General features: G+C 32.0%; 1 protein-coding gene across 1 annotated transcript; it reads right to left on the reverse strand.

Annotated features, from left to right (window-relative positions):
* Nucleotides 1-8,151: 8,151 nt before the first annotated feature.
* LOC123204654 (uncharacterized protein At4g22758-like) lies at nt 8,152-10,006 on the reverse strand. Its single transcript, XM_044621430.1, has 3 exons — nt 9,509-10,006; nt 9,077-9,284; nt 8,152-8,649 (listed from the first exon to the last, which is right to left on the reverse strand). The coding sequence occupies exons 1-3, from the start codon at nt 9,833-9,835 to the stop codon at nt 8,423-8,425; spliced, it is 762 nt and encodes a 253-aa protein (XP_044477365.1). The 5' UTR covers nt 9,836-10,006; the 3' UTR covers nt 8,152-8,422.
* Nucleotides 10,007-18,367: the final 8,361 nt, after the last annotated feature.

Genomic DNA, 18,367 nt, shown 5'->3' on the forward strand with positions numbered 1-18,367 from the left:
GAGGCAAGAGGAGAAACGGCAAGGGAAAAATTATAGTAAATCAATACATGGGAGTTGAATCAAAGAGTTATATAGGCAACATCAAAGGATTTGACCTTGATCTCATCTTCTCATCCTGATGAAATTTATCTCGGCCTTTTCTCTCATGTTGACAGTGCCTAGGTTTTACTGGTGTTCTTATCTCGTCTCAAATTCATTTTTAACGGTCAATTTAGGATAGACAAATTGCAAATTGGTGGTGGAGTTGGCAATGTGGGTCAATTAGATGAGAAAAATTTCTTCCAATGATCTCTATGGTTTTTGGTGGGGGCAAGTTGCAAATGATGGTGTAGGTAATGGAAGCGTGGTGTTCATGTGAGTAATGGTAGTAGTGGGGGTGGTGGTGGTAAAATAGTTGCAATAGGAGTTTAGGTTTATATGTTACATTAATTGAATATGAAGGTATTTCTATTCTAAAAATCTAATGAATGTGGGTAAGATTTTAACAAAATTACTATTATCACAATAATTGTTTAATACATGTAATTAGAGACGTCAATGGGCCGGGCCGGGCCGACTCCAGCACGGCCCATTGGGCTAATGGGCCGGGCCGGGCTTGAGGCCCAAACAGTAATGGGCCTTTGGGCCGGGCCGGCCCTTTGAAATATAAAGGCCCAAAGCCCGGCCCATGTACTAACGGGCTTTAAACGGGCCGGGCCGGGCTTCAATAAACGGGCCGGGCCGGGCCTCAGTAAACGGGCCGGGCCGGGCCTTATTAAATATTTTTTAAAAAAGTTTTAATTAAAATTTTTAAACACAAATTATTTTTCAATTATTAAAATCGAGGACAGTACCCCGAATATTTTATTTATAATCCCTCACTTATGGCGGAGGAATATCGTGGTTACATGATAAAAAATATTATAAATTGTTAATAAAATACAAATAAATTAATTTACATATTGTATAAATTACAAAACATAAATAAAATTTATCTACTATATAATATTTATCTATTCATCTTTTACATCCAAATCTTTGAATTCTTCAAAGACATCTTCTGTCACACGATTCTGTAATTTAAAATCAGCTTTGATCCAATCTTTCATGCACATTATCGCTTCGACCATATTTGGATGTAAATTGGATCGTCTATCATCCAGCACACATCCCCCTGCACTAAAAGCGGATTCCGATGCTACAGTTGACACCGGAGGTGTTAGTAGATCTCGAGCCATGGCTGCAAGCACAGGAAAGGTTTCTGCCTTGTCTTTCCACCATGCCAAAACATCTAGTTTTTCAGCATTATATCTTTGAATAATTTCAGGATAATGGTCAATATTTATATAATTGTAAAATTGACTATAATTTGTACTTTGACTAACAGTTTGTTTACCTTTGCGCAATAAAGACCATATGCGTGACTTTTTTTTACCTGAACTACCAGAGCTTACCTCTGGTGCAGAACTTTGTCCAGTTTTTCCATATTTTTGTTCATAAATACTATACATATCAAATAAAAATTCTTGAACATATTCAACAGAATTTACATTGCTATTAATTGACAAATTTTCATTAATAACATCAAATAAATTTTGTAATCCATTAGTTTTTGCCCTAGGATCTAAAATAGTAGCTGCAGAATAAAGTAAAGGAATTTCACTCCAATATTTTTTAAATTTTTGTTCCATTTGCATACATATATTTTGAAAAGCATTATGAGAGTGACGATACCTATGTTCTTTAAATATATCACTTATTTCTACCATATTATATATTATAGAACAAGTTGTCGGATAATACACACCTGAGCAATGATCTGTGGCTGTTTTCAATGGCTCTAACAAGTTCATTAAAGCCATAGCTATTTCCCAATCTTGATCTGTCAAAAAAATAGGATCTTGCGAATCCATTGGTTGGGTATTGAAGTATCGTGTTATAGGAACTTCATACCCTTCGCATGCTTTCAACATGAGATATGTTGAATTCCACCTAGTGCTAATATCTATTTTTAATTTTTTCCTTCTTAACCCCATTGATTTACATAATTGATGATATGCTTGTACCCGTGATGGGGATGATGAAATATATGCAATGGCATGTCTAATTACTTCTAAATGTTTTTTTGCCAAACTCAAGCCATCTTGAGCGATTAAATTAATAATATGACATGCACACCTAACATGAAATAATTTTCCATTAAATGGAGGAGATAAATGATTATGCATATATTCAATAACTTTATTATTATTTTTAGCATTATCTAAAGTAATTGAAAAAATAGAATTATTAATTTTATATTCATCAAAAATATTTGCTAATGAACGATAAATTGCAAGACCATTATGTGGATATTCTAAATTTCTAAATGCAATAACTTTTTTGCATAATTGCCAATCAGAATTAATATAATGAGCAGTTGCACAAAGATACCCTATACGTTGATTTGTAGCAGTCCATAAATCAGAAGTTATTGAAATAACACCATTAAAATTACTTAATTCTCCAATAATTTTTATTTTCATTAGTTCATAATTTCTCAATATATCTGACCTAAGAGTTGACCTAGGAATTCTTCTAAATGCTGGTTGAATACTATTTTGCATCATCCATTCTAAAATTTCATCTTCTGCATAACTAAAAGGTTGATCAGAAGCAACGACATACCTGGCCATGTAATCTCGAACCTTCATTTGATCGTACGTAAAAGTTGACATTTCTCCCATATGTCCAGAACCGCTCGGACCTCCTGCTGAAGTGGCACCTGGACCAACAGATCGCGATCTGGTGAATGCAATTTGTTTTTGTCCTCTAAGTTCATGTGGAATTTTTTTACAGTAATCAGTAACATGTCGGCGAAGATGTCCCGTCCCACTTGTACTTGCACATGTTAAACAAGAACCGCAATGTTTGCATACTGCTCGACGAATTAATTTCCCCTCTATTGTTTCCTCTATTCTATCAAAGTGTTCTCATACCATTGACGTTTGTTTTCTTTTTCTCTCTGTCGAACAATGCGAACCTGTACCCGTACCACTTTCACCTGTTGGTGCTCTACCTATCCCACCTTGTGCATCATCAATAATATCATCAGCGCCAGCATGATAATATTCAAATGGATTGAATTCATTTGACATTGGATCCATTTGTAATATATTGTAATGATAAAATTAAAATAAAATGAAATTAAAAATATAATAAATAGTTGAGATTGAGAGTTTGAGAGATTGGGAGTTTGAGAGATTGAGAGTTTGAGAAATTTGTAATTGTAATTGAAAATGAAAATGAAAAATTGAATAGGTTTTTATAGGAAAAAATCAATTAATTAAAAAAAAAATTAAAACAAAGTTTGGCAACGGCTACTGGCGCTAGTAGCCGTTGCCAACGGCTTCTGCCTCTGCCTTGTGGCAGAAGCTAGCCAATACCAGGCAGAAGCGTTCTGCCTGGGCTTCTGCTTGGGAGAAGCTTGCTTTTGCCAGGCAGAATTAGCTTCTGCCATTTGGCAGAAGCAGCTTCTGCCACCAGGCAGAATTAGCTTCTGCCACCAGGCAGAAGCAGCTTCTGCCATTTGGCAGAAGAAAAAATTAAAAAAAATTATATATATATGTGAACAGTGCCGGGCTGGGCCGGGCCAGCCCATGGGTTTAATATTAAGGCCCAAGGCCCGGCCCGATAAGCCCATGGGCCCGGCTCGGCACGCTACAGTACCAGGCCGGGCTTTGTCGTGCCCGGGCTTTTTTTCGTGCTTCGGGCCGGGCCTCCATTCGACCCGGCCCAATTGACGTGTCTACATGTAATCTCACTTGGTAATAAAAGATTATTAAAATAGTTTATTACCTAAAAAATAAAATAAAGTAAATGTCAATAATAAAAAAAATAAAACTCAAACCAAATGTTCTTTAAAGGGTTGTGAACCCAAATTCACTTCGGACCAAATTGTAATGACCAAAAGTAAGAACTCTTAGATATTATTATTCTCTCTTAGCATTGCCCAAATTAAGTACCTTTATAGGTTGCACACACAACCTTGGGTTCGTATCACTCACATCGCTTCATAATCTATCTGTTTAATAAATATAATTACTTTATGGGGCTAAGATTTCTAATTCAGAATTGGCCAAAAGACTTATTCCCACCAAGGTTTAGTGCATCTCCAAACTCCCATCCACTAAGTTTTGAAAATCCAAATACCCATATGTTTGTTAAATTTTATTATCATTGTCAAGGATAAAAATGTTATTTAGAGATTTTATTTAAAGAAAGAATAATTTATCCTCCTTTTTACCTTAGTTTTGAAAATTAACAATTTTCTACTAACTTAGTTTTAAAAGGTTACTTTTTCACTCTCATCATCTTGAGTGTCCATATTTCAGAGTTAATAGCCACCCCTACAAAGTTAAAAAAATTACATTTACACTCCTAAAAATGCATTATCTCTTTCTAACGATTCATTTTGATGTATTGTTAACCCCACCACTGGCACCTCCTCTCCCTCCTTGGCGGTTTTGCGATGCAAAAACTACTCAAAATAGCTATATGATGTCCAAATTTGTGTGACATCATCCGATGGATTTGTGCATCAGTTGTTGCATAAATTTGTGTGATTTTGTTGCACATATCTATGCAACAAATTCAACTATTTTGGGTGGTTTTCACACTGAAAAACTATCGAGGCAGGAGAGAAGGTGTCGATGGTGGGGTTGATAATGTGTGGAGTGAATCACTGAAAATAACGGTAATTGAGAAGAGAGAATGCATTTTTAGGGGTGCAAGTGTAATGTTTTTTAACTTTGATGGGGACTACTGTTAACTTTAAAATATGGAAACCCTATATGGTAAGGATGAAAAAATAACTTTTTAAAACTAAGCTAAGAAAAATTATTAGTTTTCAAAATTAAAGTAGAGAAAAGTGATGAATTATTCTTTCTTAAAATAAAATTTTTAAATTACATTTTTACTTTTGACAATAGATAGATAGATATTTTGATTTTCAAAATTTAACAGGTAGGAGTTTGAAATGGGTTTTTAGATTTTTAAAATTAATACTTTAATTTATAAATTAATATTATTGGAAAGAAATTGTTAATTTTCCAACTATGTACTCATATTAGAATTAGACCACAATGATCATGGTAGATTTTTGAATTAATACTTTAATTTATAAATTAATATCAAATATGTATATATTGCTCATTAAAAATGGGCTTATAGCTTAGTTTATACGGTAAGGTAAAGAACTTCAGTTCAAAACTGGAAGAGATGTAAGCTTTAATTTTAGCCTGGTCATCAATTTCCATACAAGCAGACGTCTGCAAGCATTTTAAATGTTCTTATAATACATTAGTAACGTCAATGAACAGGAAGAGAGTTCATGCCAAACCTTCAAATTTAAATGTTCTAATAATACATTAGTAATCTACAGAATTCATATTACGAATATAACTGGAATATGAAGTGTTAAATGTACAGTAATGTCAATGAACAAGGAAAAAAAAAAAACAATTTCTTACAAAAAGCATTAGAAAACCATGGAGGCATGGACAGAGTTTAGCGTGTTTGCTGGTATAACTTACACAAACCACCCCCATCTGCAAATATCTGTTTCTACACCAATTTTACAAATTTCCAACAACGATTGGAAGTGATGTATAATGTTTCCATGAAATATAGAATATAAAATTGTAAATTAATTTTCAATAGGATTTCAGGGGCCATGATTGGAAGGGCTGGATCATCTAAACTGTGAGATTCTGAAAATTTAGGAGGTACCTGACTTTCTGTAGATGGACTTTCAGAGTTTCCGCCATTATCTTCGGGAGGATTGTCAGGATCTTCTTTCCCACCATTCTTTTCACTAGGATTTGCCGCAAGAACCATCGTTTGAGATGCCTCGGACAAATCTGGCTGAGCTTCTACCATCTCACGTGCCACATTGGTAAAAACACATGAGAGATGCTGAGTTTATGTATCTATTCCACTGTGCTTAAAATATGATTGGTTAAATATAACTTTCAGGCACGTTAGGACTTGCAAAACTTAAAAGGCAAAACCATGATAACTTGACTGCGAGCTCCTTAAGTTAGGCATTGACTTCATCTGAGCCTGAAAGAAATGGGAAATCACCTTTACGTTTCAAGTAAGCTCACCTTGCTCCTGGATACCTCTCACTCAGTTGCTCTTTGAGTGAGGAATTGCACAGTAGTCATTTGTCTTCGAGGAGGAAGCAAGTAACCATGTCAAAATAACCAGTAAAGCTATTAGCAAAGACTCACATTTCGTCTGGGAATCAATGACTAAAACAAAACTATTGAAAAATATAAAACAACAATATAATGTTCCGCATCCAGAAGAAAAAGAAAATAATGAGTTGGCGTTAACTGAGTTTTAGATGAATTATGTTAATGTTTTATACTGCTTCCGAGAATTTCAATGTTTTACTAAATAGCTTCTTTTTTTTTTTTTTTTTTGGATTTGAGGGTAAGCCAACCACACCAAATAAAACCCAAAGTTTATTGACCGACTACAAAACTTCATTAGATAAGTTAAAAATTTGATTTTGATATAATGTTGTTAATACTCAAACCCAAATTTATTCACTTAGAGATTTTATATACTTTGCCACTTAAAATATCCCTTGGTGCTCCCATTTTTAAAGTTAATGTTTTCTAAGATTGGTTTATTTAAATTGTATTTAAATTTGTTTGTTCATTCTAATAATCATTTGATTGACCTTATATTGGAATAAAAAGAATTAAATTTTTTGATTTATTCAAAGAGAATGTTTTAGTTTATAAACTTTTAGATGTGAGTCTTCTAAATTCTCATTTAAGATACTCAGGGAGAAGGTTTTTAGATCATGTGGTCACCATGTGGCTATTAGTGGTTTTTGTTTACTTCCGACAAGTGACACTAATATTGATGCCAAATTTTGCACCAAACTAGGGATGATTGTCTTGTCCTTATAAACAAAATGTCTTTCCATTTTACCTTTAAATTGTTGACATCAGAGTGATCGACAACTATATTGTTTGTCTTTGTTCTTTTTAGAAAACTGAAAGTGCTCCTGTGGACCTAAGAGTTACTAAAATTGATGGTAGAGTATTAAAACTTCTAAGGTAAAAGTTTTAATATGAGTTTTTATTATATTTATAAAATCTTGACTTATCTGATATAATAATTATAGGTCTGGTTACTATATCTTAGATTTACTTATCTAACAAATACGGACAGGGGTTCTTATGGGACTACAAAGTCTGAACAAGGGGTGGAGGCTAATTACATGTCCACTCAACTTTCAATTTTGAATGCTTAATGTGAAGTTTTTTCATATCCTTTGTGTAATGAAGTAGAATAGGGTTTGAGAAAGTTATATTTCTTGTCATGATATGCCTTCGAATAATAGGGGGATTATAGAGTTTTGGGAGAATGCAGACTGATGATTCACTTCAACCAGTCCAATGTTTAGTCCCTTATTTGTGTAGGATTAATTTCATAAATTCATATATTATATTCGTGCAACCAATCATGAAATTAAAAGATTTAAAGATTCAGACAAACCTGATATGTTATAGCTAATGTAGAGTCCATTCTAAATCATATCGATTGTTGATATGCAGAAACTGGTCTTCCTTTTCCATATGCTTCCAGATGATGATATTTTAAGGGATGAAAAATCATAAAAGGTGATTTAACCTCTTTTATAATAGTTTATTAGACCCTCGCATCAAAACTTCAACAAACTCAATAACCCAGATTTTATTTATGAAGTGTATGAGACATTAAACAAAACTGATCATGATATGCCTACAAAATATAATTCACTAGAATATACGTTTACCCAAGTTTTTAAATTAAAATAATATCAATGCTTGCCCACATTCGGAAAATATCCTAACATTCTGATGATCCATTGAGTTAATGATGGGTTTGAGACATCAATTAATTCTTCTAGATCATTTGACCTTATCAAAGTAGCAACTGCTATTTCATTGTGATTACTTTGTCTTATTCAAGTTTGATTGGAGTAATGAAAAAGAATTCTGTTTTGAGTTACAGTCTCTAGAGATATATGGAGTATTTGAGCTAGAGATGTGCAAGTAGGATGCTCAGCATTAAAAGATGCTGTGCTCTGATACCAGAATGAACAAATGAACAAAGCAAAAGAAACAGAAATGGAGATAAAACAGAGGAAAGTGTCATGGAATTTCATTGATTTTCAACACACAGTACATGATAAATCATGGGTATATATATATACAAGAGCTGTTATACGTATGAGCTAACTACATTCACAACATCAACTGTGCTGATTGCTTAATGTGATTTCATTTCAATGTCCATAGCTAACTCCAGAAGCTGCATAAATAAAAAGCTATACCTGGAGTGGCAATTATTGTTGAAGTAAACCTGAGATAAGAATGTTGTTTTACTCAAATGATTATCATCACTGCTGGCAAATCACGAGCCTCCAAAACTTACGGATTCTTCTTACAATTTTAGCTAGTTTTCGAGTCATGAAAGATGTGAGTAAGAATGACGGTGGTGGGATTGGTGGAGGTGAGGCTGAATTCCCTTGAACAACTTCTGAATTTGTACTACGATTACTGCTACTTCTACGAAGATAGAAGCTTCTGCTACCAACATCTCCTACTAGTTCTGACTTATTCAGGCCTGTTAAACCAAATCAATTGCTTCATTATATTTATAAATAAAATTATGCGTACTCATTTTGAATATACAAATAAGTATATATTTAATTTATATTAAGTGACCGGTGATTTTAAATTAAAGATAAAGTAACACTTAATCATATAATAACATATATCAAATATGTATCTATTTGTGCATTCAAAGTGGGTGTGCAAAACACTTCTCTTATTCCTATACCCAACATCACTCAACTTCTTTCCAAAATGACAACGCATCTTTTCTTTCTTTTATGAAACCAACCGGTTACCTTACTAGAGAGCAATGAATACTTCAACAAATATTATTACAAGAATTTCTGTATTTACTTCCAAGATTTAAACTTTCTTTATTTCATAGATTAAAGATGCCAATCTCTGCAATCAAATGGATTAGACTAAGTAGTACTTACTTTGAAGGCTGAAATAAGAGTGATGCAACTCAAAAGAGGATGTCTCATCTCTACTAAGCTTCGGTGTCCGTCCTTCTTCATTATACTTATCTACAACAAGCTTGATTGTTTCATCCACACTAGATCCCAATTTAACCATGGCCCTGATTGGCCCCGAACTTCCCTCCACTGTCACATTAACAACCACTTTAGCCTCCTTGCTAAATCTCTGCAACCACAATCCAGATATTACTCTATTATTTCAGCCTGCTGTAGCATCCTCAACTCAACTACCATTTGTGTCACTTTACAATAAATTTCCAGAAAATACAGTGCAATCAGGCCAAATCTCCTCGTTGGTTTTGGATCAAAACATACAGGTAAACAAGATTGAACGAACAAAAGAAACTATATAGAAATAGAAGAGAATAAATCTGAAAGTTGACCAAGAACCTCAAAATTACTCTGGGGAGATGAAGCCATCAAATTAGACGTTGCAAAAACGTCCGTACAAGTCTGAGGCCTGTACAAAATACCTTCTCCTTCGTGCCCAAAACACGTTTGTTTCTGATCAGCGACATCTCCATCGCCCTCGCTGGAACTGCTCCAAAGACTCGGCTCCGAACTGCATCGCTTCAATATCTTAACAGGCTTGGACTGTTTAGAAGCTGTCTTCCGTCTCGGAGACGGTGACGGTGACGGTGACGGCGAAGGATGCGGAGGCCTAGATCGCCGGCCGACTTTGACCGGCATCCGTCGCCGTAGATTAGTCTCTGACATGCGATGTTAGAGTTGTACTTTATGGGGTTGAAGTTAGGGGAAGATTTTGAAGACAAGAAGAAATTTGAAGTTTGAGGTTGGAAAGTTAGTTGGTGGTGGTTTTGCTTGCGTGAAAGCTCATGCTTCCTTTTTCTTTATGAAAAGTAACTGCCGTTATCTTCCACAAATATTCCCTGTTGTTTTATTAACTTGTTCGGGGAAGGTAATAACATTCGAAAGCTTGCTTCCTAATGGCTCGATATTTGCTGGTCAAAGAAGACAAGACAGGAGAAATGGATCCAGGGCTTGCGAAACAAGTGGACCATTTACGTGTAAACGGGTCATTCGTTAGAGGTTATAATATTATTTATTTGATTTATTGAAAATAAAAGGACTGAATGTTGTTTTCCACCCAAATTTTGATGGAGCAACCATTTTCCACTCCTTGAATTTAAAAAGTTTATTTCCCCATATTCATCTACTTTTGTTAATAAAAATTGTTACGTGGAAAGATAAAAAGATAATTTAATCTCAAAACACTTTACTTTCTATTCCCATTGTGAACATCATCACCATCTCTATCACTAACGTGAGATGGTTTTATAATTTTTTGATCTATTCTCGATTTTATATACGAATCTTCACAAATGAATTCTTTTCCCTATTGTAGGGTTCTCGTCTCCTATGTTAATAAGTTTTTGTTGTTTTTCTCTCTTCTTGCTTTCTTTATTCATTTGTTAACGATCATATCCAGAAAATACTTGTTAATAAGTCAAAGGTTTGTATCACGTGGCAAAACAATGAGGTTGCACCTAACCCAAACTCATAGCCTTTTAAGGAAGACAGCTTACCAAGTAAAGTTTCATATCATATGGTAATTTTTTTTGTTTTGGTTTGATTGCAATTGTGAAAAGGGGAAGAGGGAATGGGTTTAGTTGCAACTGTGATTGAGTTGGGAGTGGGTTTAATTGAGAAAATTAATTAATTAAACTTTTTTTAATTATGTTAGACAATCTTAAACCACTTTTGATGTACTATAAGAATATAACTGAGCCTTCAACTTCATACTTATTTTACCTTTATTTCTAATATTAAAAATAATAACATGAGTATTATATATAAACAGTACTTCCTATTATGTTTTTTGATCTATTTTGTGAATAGTATCACATATATTTGCCAATCCCACTTTTGTCTACCTATCTGTGAATAATATCTTCATAAATAGTATCCATAAAAAATATTACGTCTATTTGTTGATTATCTCTTAATAGTATTTATAAATAGTATCACACCTACCAGTCTAACCCATGTTTATCTGTCTACCCGTAATAGTATCTATGAACTATATCACACATACTCATATACCCTTGAGTAATACTTATGAACAATATTATATGTATTTACCTAACCCACTCTTATTTGCTTACTTTTTCTAGGAAAATCGTAGTATTATATTTCAGTCAAAAAACATGACATTTTTTCATTTTAACATAAATTTGATGTAAATAAATAATTCTTATGACTAAATTAACCACAAACAATAATAGAAACCATAACTTACAAAACAACAAAGTAGAATTCATCACTACACAAACAAATCTCAAATTTTCAAGTTCCAAATCTTCAGACAAAATATTAAACAATATGATGAAATGTTATTTACTTGGATTAAACTAGGAATATGAATTAAAATAAGTTTGAGAGACTAAGGTCCTAAAGTTAGAGATGAGAGTAAAATGGTTATCAATTAAGAGTTTTGGGTATATTTGTATAATACATAAAAAGTATATTAAAATTGTACAACATTATTTAAAAATGGTTGAACTAACTAATATACCATAAAGATTATGGTTGTGATAGAGATGGGATTTGAGTGTCTTAGATTTGGAGGGGGTGAATCTATTTTGGGTGATTGTTTGATTTTGTAATGGCTTTGGAGATGATAGGTGTTGTGTAAGACCCAAGTTGTTTGATCCTGGGTCATTTAAGACGCTAAATAGATTGTTTGATTTTTGCGATTTTGCAAACTTCGCTAACATTGAACTCCTGTAGCCATAGATTGGGGTTCAAATTCTCACATAACTTCTTTGTCTCTTGAATCTTGGATGAGTTATTAGGCCTTTCATGGTCATTCACCGGAGTCATTGGCTTCAAATTCGCAATGAAAACAATATAAAGATACAAAATTGGGGAAAAAGTATCGTAAAATTTGTTTGTTTGTTAGTAAAGTTGAGAGAAAGCGAGAGAAAATTATGAATTGGATCCAAAGTATTAAAAACAAAAGAGAATCAACAAAGTAGTAATAAGGGTAGTAATTATAGATAAGTATAAATAATGGTCAAGAATTTGTTGTAATTATAATCTATAAAACAACATTTAAACTTACCATGCACCATAATTAATTTTTTTTTTGGTTTTTTTATTCCAATACAAATAAAGACATATTAATAATTGATATTTGTATAAAGTTTTATAATTTTAATAAAAAAGACAAATTAATAATTATGATAAAATCAAACACTTTTCACTAAAGGAAAAAAAATTGATAGGTAGACAAATAGGCTTTCAAACGTATAACTCAGAAAATTATCATTTCATCAAAGTTTGGTTTATAAAGCCAAACTAAATATAATTTTGCTGGAAGCAAATCCTATATAACGAATTGCAATAACAAAATAGTCATCAATGTTTCGTCAAAGTTTTATCGGTTTTTTTTTTAAACAATAAAAGGAAAATGCTTTAGTTTAAATACCTCTCTCCGATTATCTCTATCATACTGACGAATCTCTGTATGACTAATTGGCGTCTCTAGTTGGTTGAATCGCTCTACTATAAGACTCTCCCATCAGACCATGGTTGTGGTAACATAACTATAGACAGCATATGTGATGGAAGCTCGACAGTTGGGGGCTCGATGACTAGTGTCCTTGTTGTTGGGAGCTTAGTAGTTGGGGGTGCAACAACTGGAAGCACAAATGTCTTGGGCTCGGGAAAGGATGACAAAGACGTTGGCTGGGCATCTGACATGTCCTTCTATTCAATAATGTTTGCATATTGGTTTTTGCCCTTCTTGACTGAAAATGCTACCAATAGGAAATTAACATTACCCTATTCATTGTTATCATTTTGGTTAAAACTTTCATATCACAATGTATCTAAAATAAAATAATTTATATATAATTAATAACAACTAACATCAAAGATTTGTATACCGCATCGTCTACCACTTTAGCATGCGCGAACTTGCTAAAAGTGACACGTGGTCTGCTTAGCTTTCCAAGGTGTCGAGTGCCTCGTGTATCCAAAATTGCAATAACAATTTAATTAAATGTGTTATTCACAAATTATTACAATATTTATTTAATATTGAAGAATTAATCATTAACAAGATTCGATGACACACACACTAGGAAAGCTAAGAGGAACCACATAATACTATACTATCGTATGAGGGGTCTTCTTCTTGATCATCGAGGACTTTGCATATAGCCAATCAATGCAATTGTAGATTGATCTATAAGTCATCTCCCATGGGCATGAATTAATTCTATCTACATGATTTGGTAATGAAATACCTCTTTAAGGATTGCCTTTTTGTTATAGGCCCCAATAAACCAATGTGAAGATAATAAAATAGTGCTAACTTCATGACATTTGAGTCATCGTCCTCCATGCCTTCCTTTTGAACAAGAGCATAATGTCAGCATACATAATATATGTCTCGTTGATAAAATATCACTCTTTGATCTTACAACCAGTTGAGGGTAGACACTATTGTATACTTGAACGCATACTAAATCTTAGTCTCATCACAAGGACAAACTCAAATGGGTGAATTAGATATCAACCCCATTAATCTTAAACCAAAACTTCTTACTTAAGTTCACTCTCACCACCTACTAGAGAATGAAGAAGTGTACAAACACTATGCTAAATTGAGAATCATGTAACTACAAAAACTTTTCAAAACATGTTATTTGAAAATATTTCCTTATATTGATAGTAACCATCACAACTTGATGGCCATAGGTGGTCACTCACACTTGAAGGTGTCGCTCGTCAAAAAATTTGGGAACCACTGAAAGCTACGTCTTTCTTTCTTTTGTGTCATAAAGCAATATTTTGCAAGAAAAAACTAGTTGATCTTGATTTGATATTAGAAGTATATTGAATATGTTATTTTTCATAATACATGCTTTATTCGAAAAAAAAAATCAAAATTTTGAAAACTATACATAAAAAAACCTTAAACTAGAAAATATTAGTTACTCCTTAAAAAAAAAAAAAATATCATAAAACCCCAAGATTGGAAAATGTACAAAACCCCCACCCTGTGCTGCATATACCAAATAAAAGATGAGTGGTGGAAAATGACCAAAAACCCCCACCACATGTGACTTGAGTGGTAGATTTCAAATACACCCTGCCAAAATCCCGACCACCTTGGTCACACATATCATTTTCATATCACAAACCCCTGTATAGTGAATATTATTATAAAACTCCCACCACGTTAGTCATACATTTGAAAAATATTAAAAAAGCCCCCATCTTCAACCCGACCGATTGGAAATCATGCGTGCTGATCAAAATCACCATAAATCTACCATTTTCAAACTTGATTTCAATGCTAATCTATTATATTCCTATCCTAACAAAACATATTTACAAATTCCATCAAATTGTAATTTAAGCCATTACGTAGAAAAATTCAACCAATAAATTTCAAGTTCTAAACCTAATAAATCTACTACAAAATGCTTAAATCTAAACATTATAAGCTATTAAATATGATAAGGAATGATACACTATCATTTTTTTCCAAAATATGAATTAAATCGTTGGATTTGGTTTTGGTGAACAGTACACATGTGGTGATGTCATGTGTGTAGGGTGAGAATGCAAGAATTCTAAGTTGTAAATAAATTTAAGGCTTGTTTATATATGGGCATTTTGGTCAAAGTGTAAAGTATTGATCATATCTGTTTAACATCAAAAAACATGGTTAGCTGCATTGAGGTACCTTAAATTTTTTTCATTTTATTTAATTTGCTCTTACTTGTCGATTTGATTACCAATTGAACTAGATTAACTTCTTCACAAGGTAAAAGTTTAATACAACTCTAAAAACATTGCTTATAACACAAGCTATTAGACAATTATTTGAAAAACGATATATATCATTTGCCCAACATTATAGAATGTGTCATTATTTCCAAATTAACATTCTAAAGAATCAACCACGAGAAATCCAGTCCCGCTCTACTTCTCTTCCCCTTAATCAACTAGGACATAACTATTGTTATAAAGAGAAGCCTTATCCTAGTTCGAATTCTCGTCAAACTTCTAAAGCTAATATTATTATTGCATCCATAGTTTATAAATCTTTTTCATTTGATATTGAATTTACATATCGTGTATCCACAGCACATAAGTTTCAATTTATATATCCATGTTAGATAATATTAGCTCCATCTTTGAGTTCTCAAAAGCCACACCTTAAGGGATATTTCAAGTATGAGTAAGAGTGTGCACACACTCACACACATACACACACACACACACAAACTCTCTCTCTCTATATATATATATGGAGAGAGAGAGAGTAATGCTCTGTATATACACTTTTAAGTACATAATTAAATACATAGATGATGTACATTATATGATTAGATATTCTGTTATCCTTAATTTAAAATCACTAAATTATATAATGACAGATTATTTATGTATCAAATAGTGTATTAAAATGTGTGTACACAGTTTTATTGATACATCTATTTGTTATAATGATCACATTAGTTATTAAATATATTTGATTGTGCCATGTTATATGAATTTTAACTCCAAAAAGTATGGAAGTTTAAACACAAAACATTATCCCAAATCATGTGTTGCACATCCAAGAAGACATTAATACTTAATTGCTTGAAGCACTGGCAGCTAAGATAAGATATATAGATTAATATTCTACCACCCCTCCTTTTTCTTATAGCGGTTGCTTTGGGGTTAAAATGATGGAGGCTATGCTCGATTAGGCTTGTTTAATTATCCGTTAATTTGCACATATATCAAAATATAAAAACATTTATAGGCATAATTTAGATTAGATCTTTCACCAAATAGAAGAAAGGCTCAATTATTAGTTTAATTATTATCGGGCATGGATATGAAATTATTAATATAAGTGAAACATACTGTAGTTTTAAAGACCTTTAATGTGCTTGTTTAGACGCATTAGATTGGATTAAAATTCATCATAGAGCTCCAATGCCCAAGTTGCTTCTTGCAGCATACTAAAATTCTTTGCCATTGATCTTTTGTCCATATGAGAATTGCTTCATCCTTACATTTGGGAAGACTATACTGCTACCTTTAATTAATCACCTAAATTGAAAACTTGGGTTTTCTTCGTTTTTTATATACATTGTAAATCAAGTTTCACTTTTGGCACACAAATCTTTTGGGATGTCTGCAATTAACGTTATCCATTATTCAAACCCAAGTGATAAATAAATATTATAAAAGATAAGGTATAAAGAAGCTGTAGAATTTTGTGTACATTGGGAACAGGTTAAAGCCGCTACTTATATGGAATTCCTCTAAGATAATTACACAAAGAAGCTTCAAAGTTCCGAAAGAAAACCATGTAATTACATCGAAGAACTGATTTCCAGTTGAACGAATGTACAAATTAAATAAATAAATAAATATAGAAAAGGTCTTTTTCTTCCAATATTAACTCAATGAAGATGTAACTTAATTTCTTTTAGACCCAAAGAACTAACAAAACTAGTGGAGTATTAGAACTTTCAAAATGAAACCTAGATTAGAGTCTCTACTATACTTATGAAATCTTAACTTACTTAATGCAGTAGTTGTGGGTTTAGGTATTGTGTACCAGGTTTACCCGTTTAATAAATATACTTCGGTTATAAAAAAAATAAAACTTACTTCCTTTTATGATATGGCATTGTGTTCTAGGTTTATCTATCCAATAAATACAAGCGGAGTCTCTGGTTATAAAAAAAAAAAGAAATTTAATTCCTTTTAAGGTGTGTATATTTTATTATAAAATGAAAGATTACCACAAATATAAATTATCTAAAAGATTATTAAGTATAAATTTTAATATGTTGGATAAAAATTAGTAATTATAAATAATTATTGTGTTTGCTGGAATGTAATAAAAAGAATAGTAAAGTATTATTTTACATAAATGTGTCCGGGTATAATTATTTTAAAATGTTATTTATATCACTTATTATATTAAAAATAAATAAAAATATTTTTTGCATCAGGATATAATTGTAACAAATTTAAAAATATCTTGTTAATTATTTCGCATTACTATTAATAATAAAGATTATTGAAATTTTGTATACCGAAGACTTTTAACCAAATGGCAAGTGTCTAATTGGGTTGCTCAACTGTTAAATTTTTTGAGGACAAATTTTAGTTGGATTGAATTGCACGTTGACTAGCTGGTTACACCAAAATGTCAAGTTGATAATGCAAGGCCAGGAACTAATCGATGAGGCATCTGAATAGTATTGATTAAGCATGGCAATGAGCAGCAAGATTCCTCATAGATTGGCATCCACCATGTGGGAACCTGATCAAGTTGTAATTTATTTAATTAGGGAAAAATTATGCTAATATACTCAGGACCACCATTTAATTAATGAAACAGCCTTGAATCAGAAAGAGAGGAGTTACTGCCTTTTCACATGGGAACTAATTAATTTAAATACGTTTTGAATTTCTTCTCCTCTAGCTTTCTTTTAATTGGCCTCCATGGATTTGTTCATCAATATTTATTCTTTATTAGAGGACGGTATGGCCTTGGATTTCTTTCATCATATCAATATGGACTTAATTAAGATATTTACCATTGTTTAACACTTAAAAGAAAATTGATATTAACTAGAGGAAAATAATAAGGGGATAAATATTTGTTCGTTATAAATATTATTTTTATTATTTTAGTGGTTATTTATATTTTTATTAAAATTAAATAAATTTATGGTTTTAATAAGGAAAAAATAATCGTTAAAAATCTATTTTCTATTATTAAAAAATTTTAATGATGTGAAATATTTTGTCATCATTTGTTGTTATAATTTTTATTGTTAAAAATATCAACGACAAAAATTTCTTTTAACGAAAAAAGTTATAATGACATGCGATGACAAAATTTTGTTCGTTATTAAAACTTTATAACGATTAAAAAAAAAAAATTTAATAATCATTTTTTCTTTATTAAAATTATAAATTTATTTATTTATAATAAAAATATAAATATTTGATTACTAAAATAATAAAAATAACACTTATAATAAGTGAATAAAATAGCTTTTATTTAATTTTGATCACTAAAGTATGCCCGCTCCAAATTTGAAAATACAAGTAAATAAATTGTTAGCTTCTTATTCAAATTGAAGGTATAGTTTAAGGTCAGATATATTCGTGTTGAACAGGTTTAAGAGCCAATGAATGGTTAGTTGAGAGCTTAATTATTGCCTTAAATTAAGGATTTTGACTATACCT

The sequence above is a fragment of the Mangifera indica genome, chromosome 20 (genome assembly GCF_011075055.1).
Source record: "Mangifera indica cultivar Alphonso chromosome 20, CATAS_Mindica_2.1, whole genome shotgun sequence".
NCBI classification, from domain to species: domain Eukaryota; kingdom Viridiplantae; phylum Streptophyta; class Magnoliopsida; order Sapindales; family Anacardiaceae; genus Mangifera; species Mangifera indica.

Excerpts from the sequence above, each read along its gene's own strand:
- LOC123204654 (XM_044621430.1), bottom strand. The coding sequence starts at position 9,835 with ATGTCAGAGACTAATCTACGGCGACGGATGCCGGTCAAAGTCGGCCGG. Across the intron at positions 9,285-9,508 it reads CTCCCCAGAGTAATTTTGAG|AGATTTAGCAAGGAGGCTAA; the intron begins GTTCTTGGTCAA and ends TTGTGGTTGCAG. Across the intron at positions 8,650-9,076 it reads CTCTTATTTCAGCCTTCAAA|GCCTGAATAAGTCAGAACTA; the intron begins GTAAGTACTACT and ends TTGGTTTAACAG.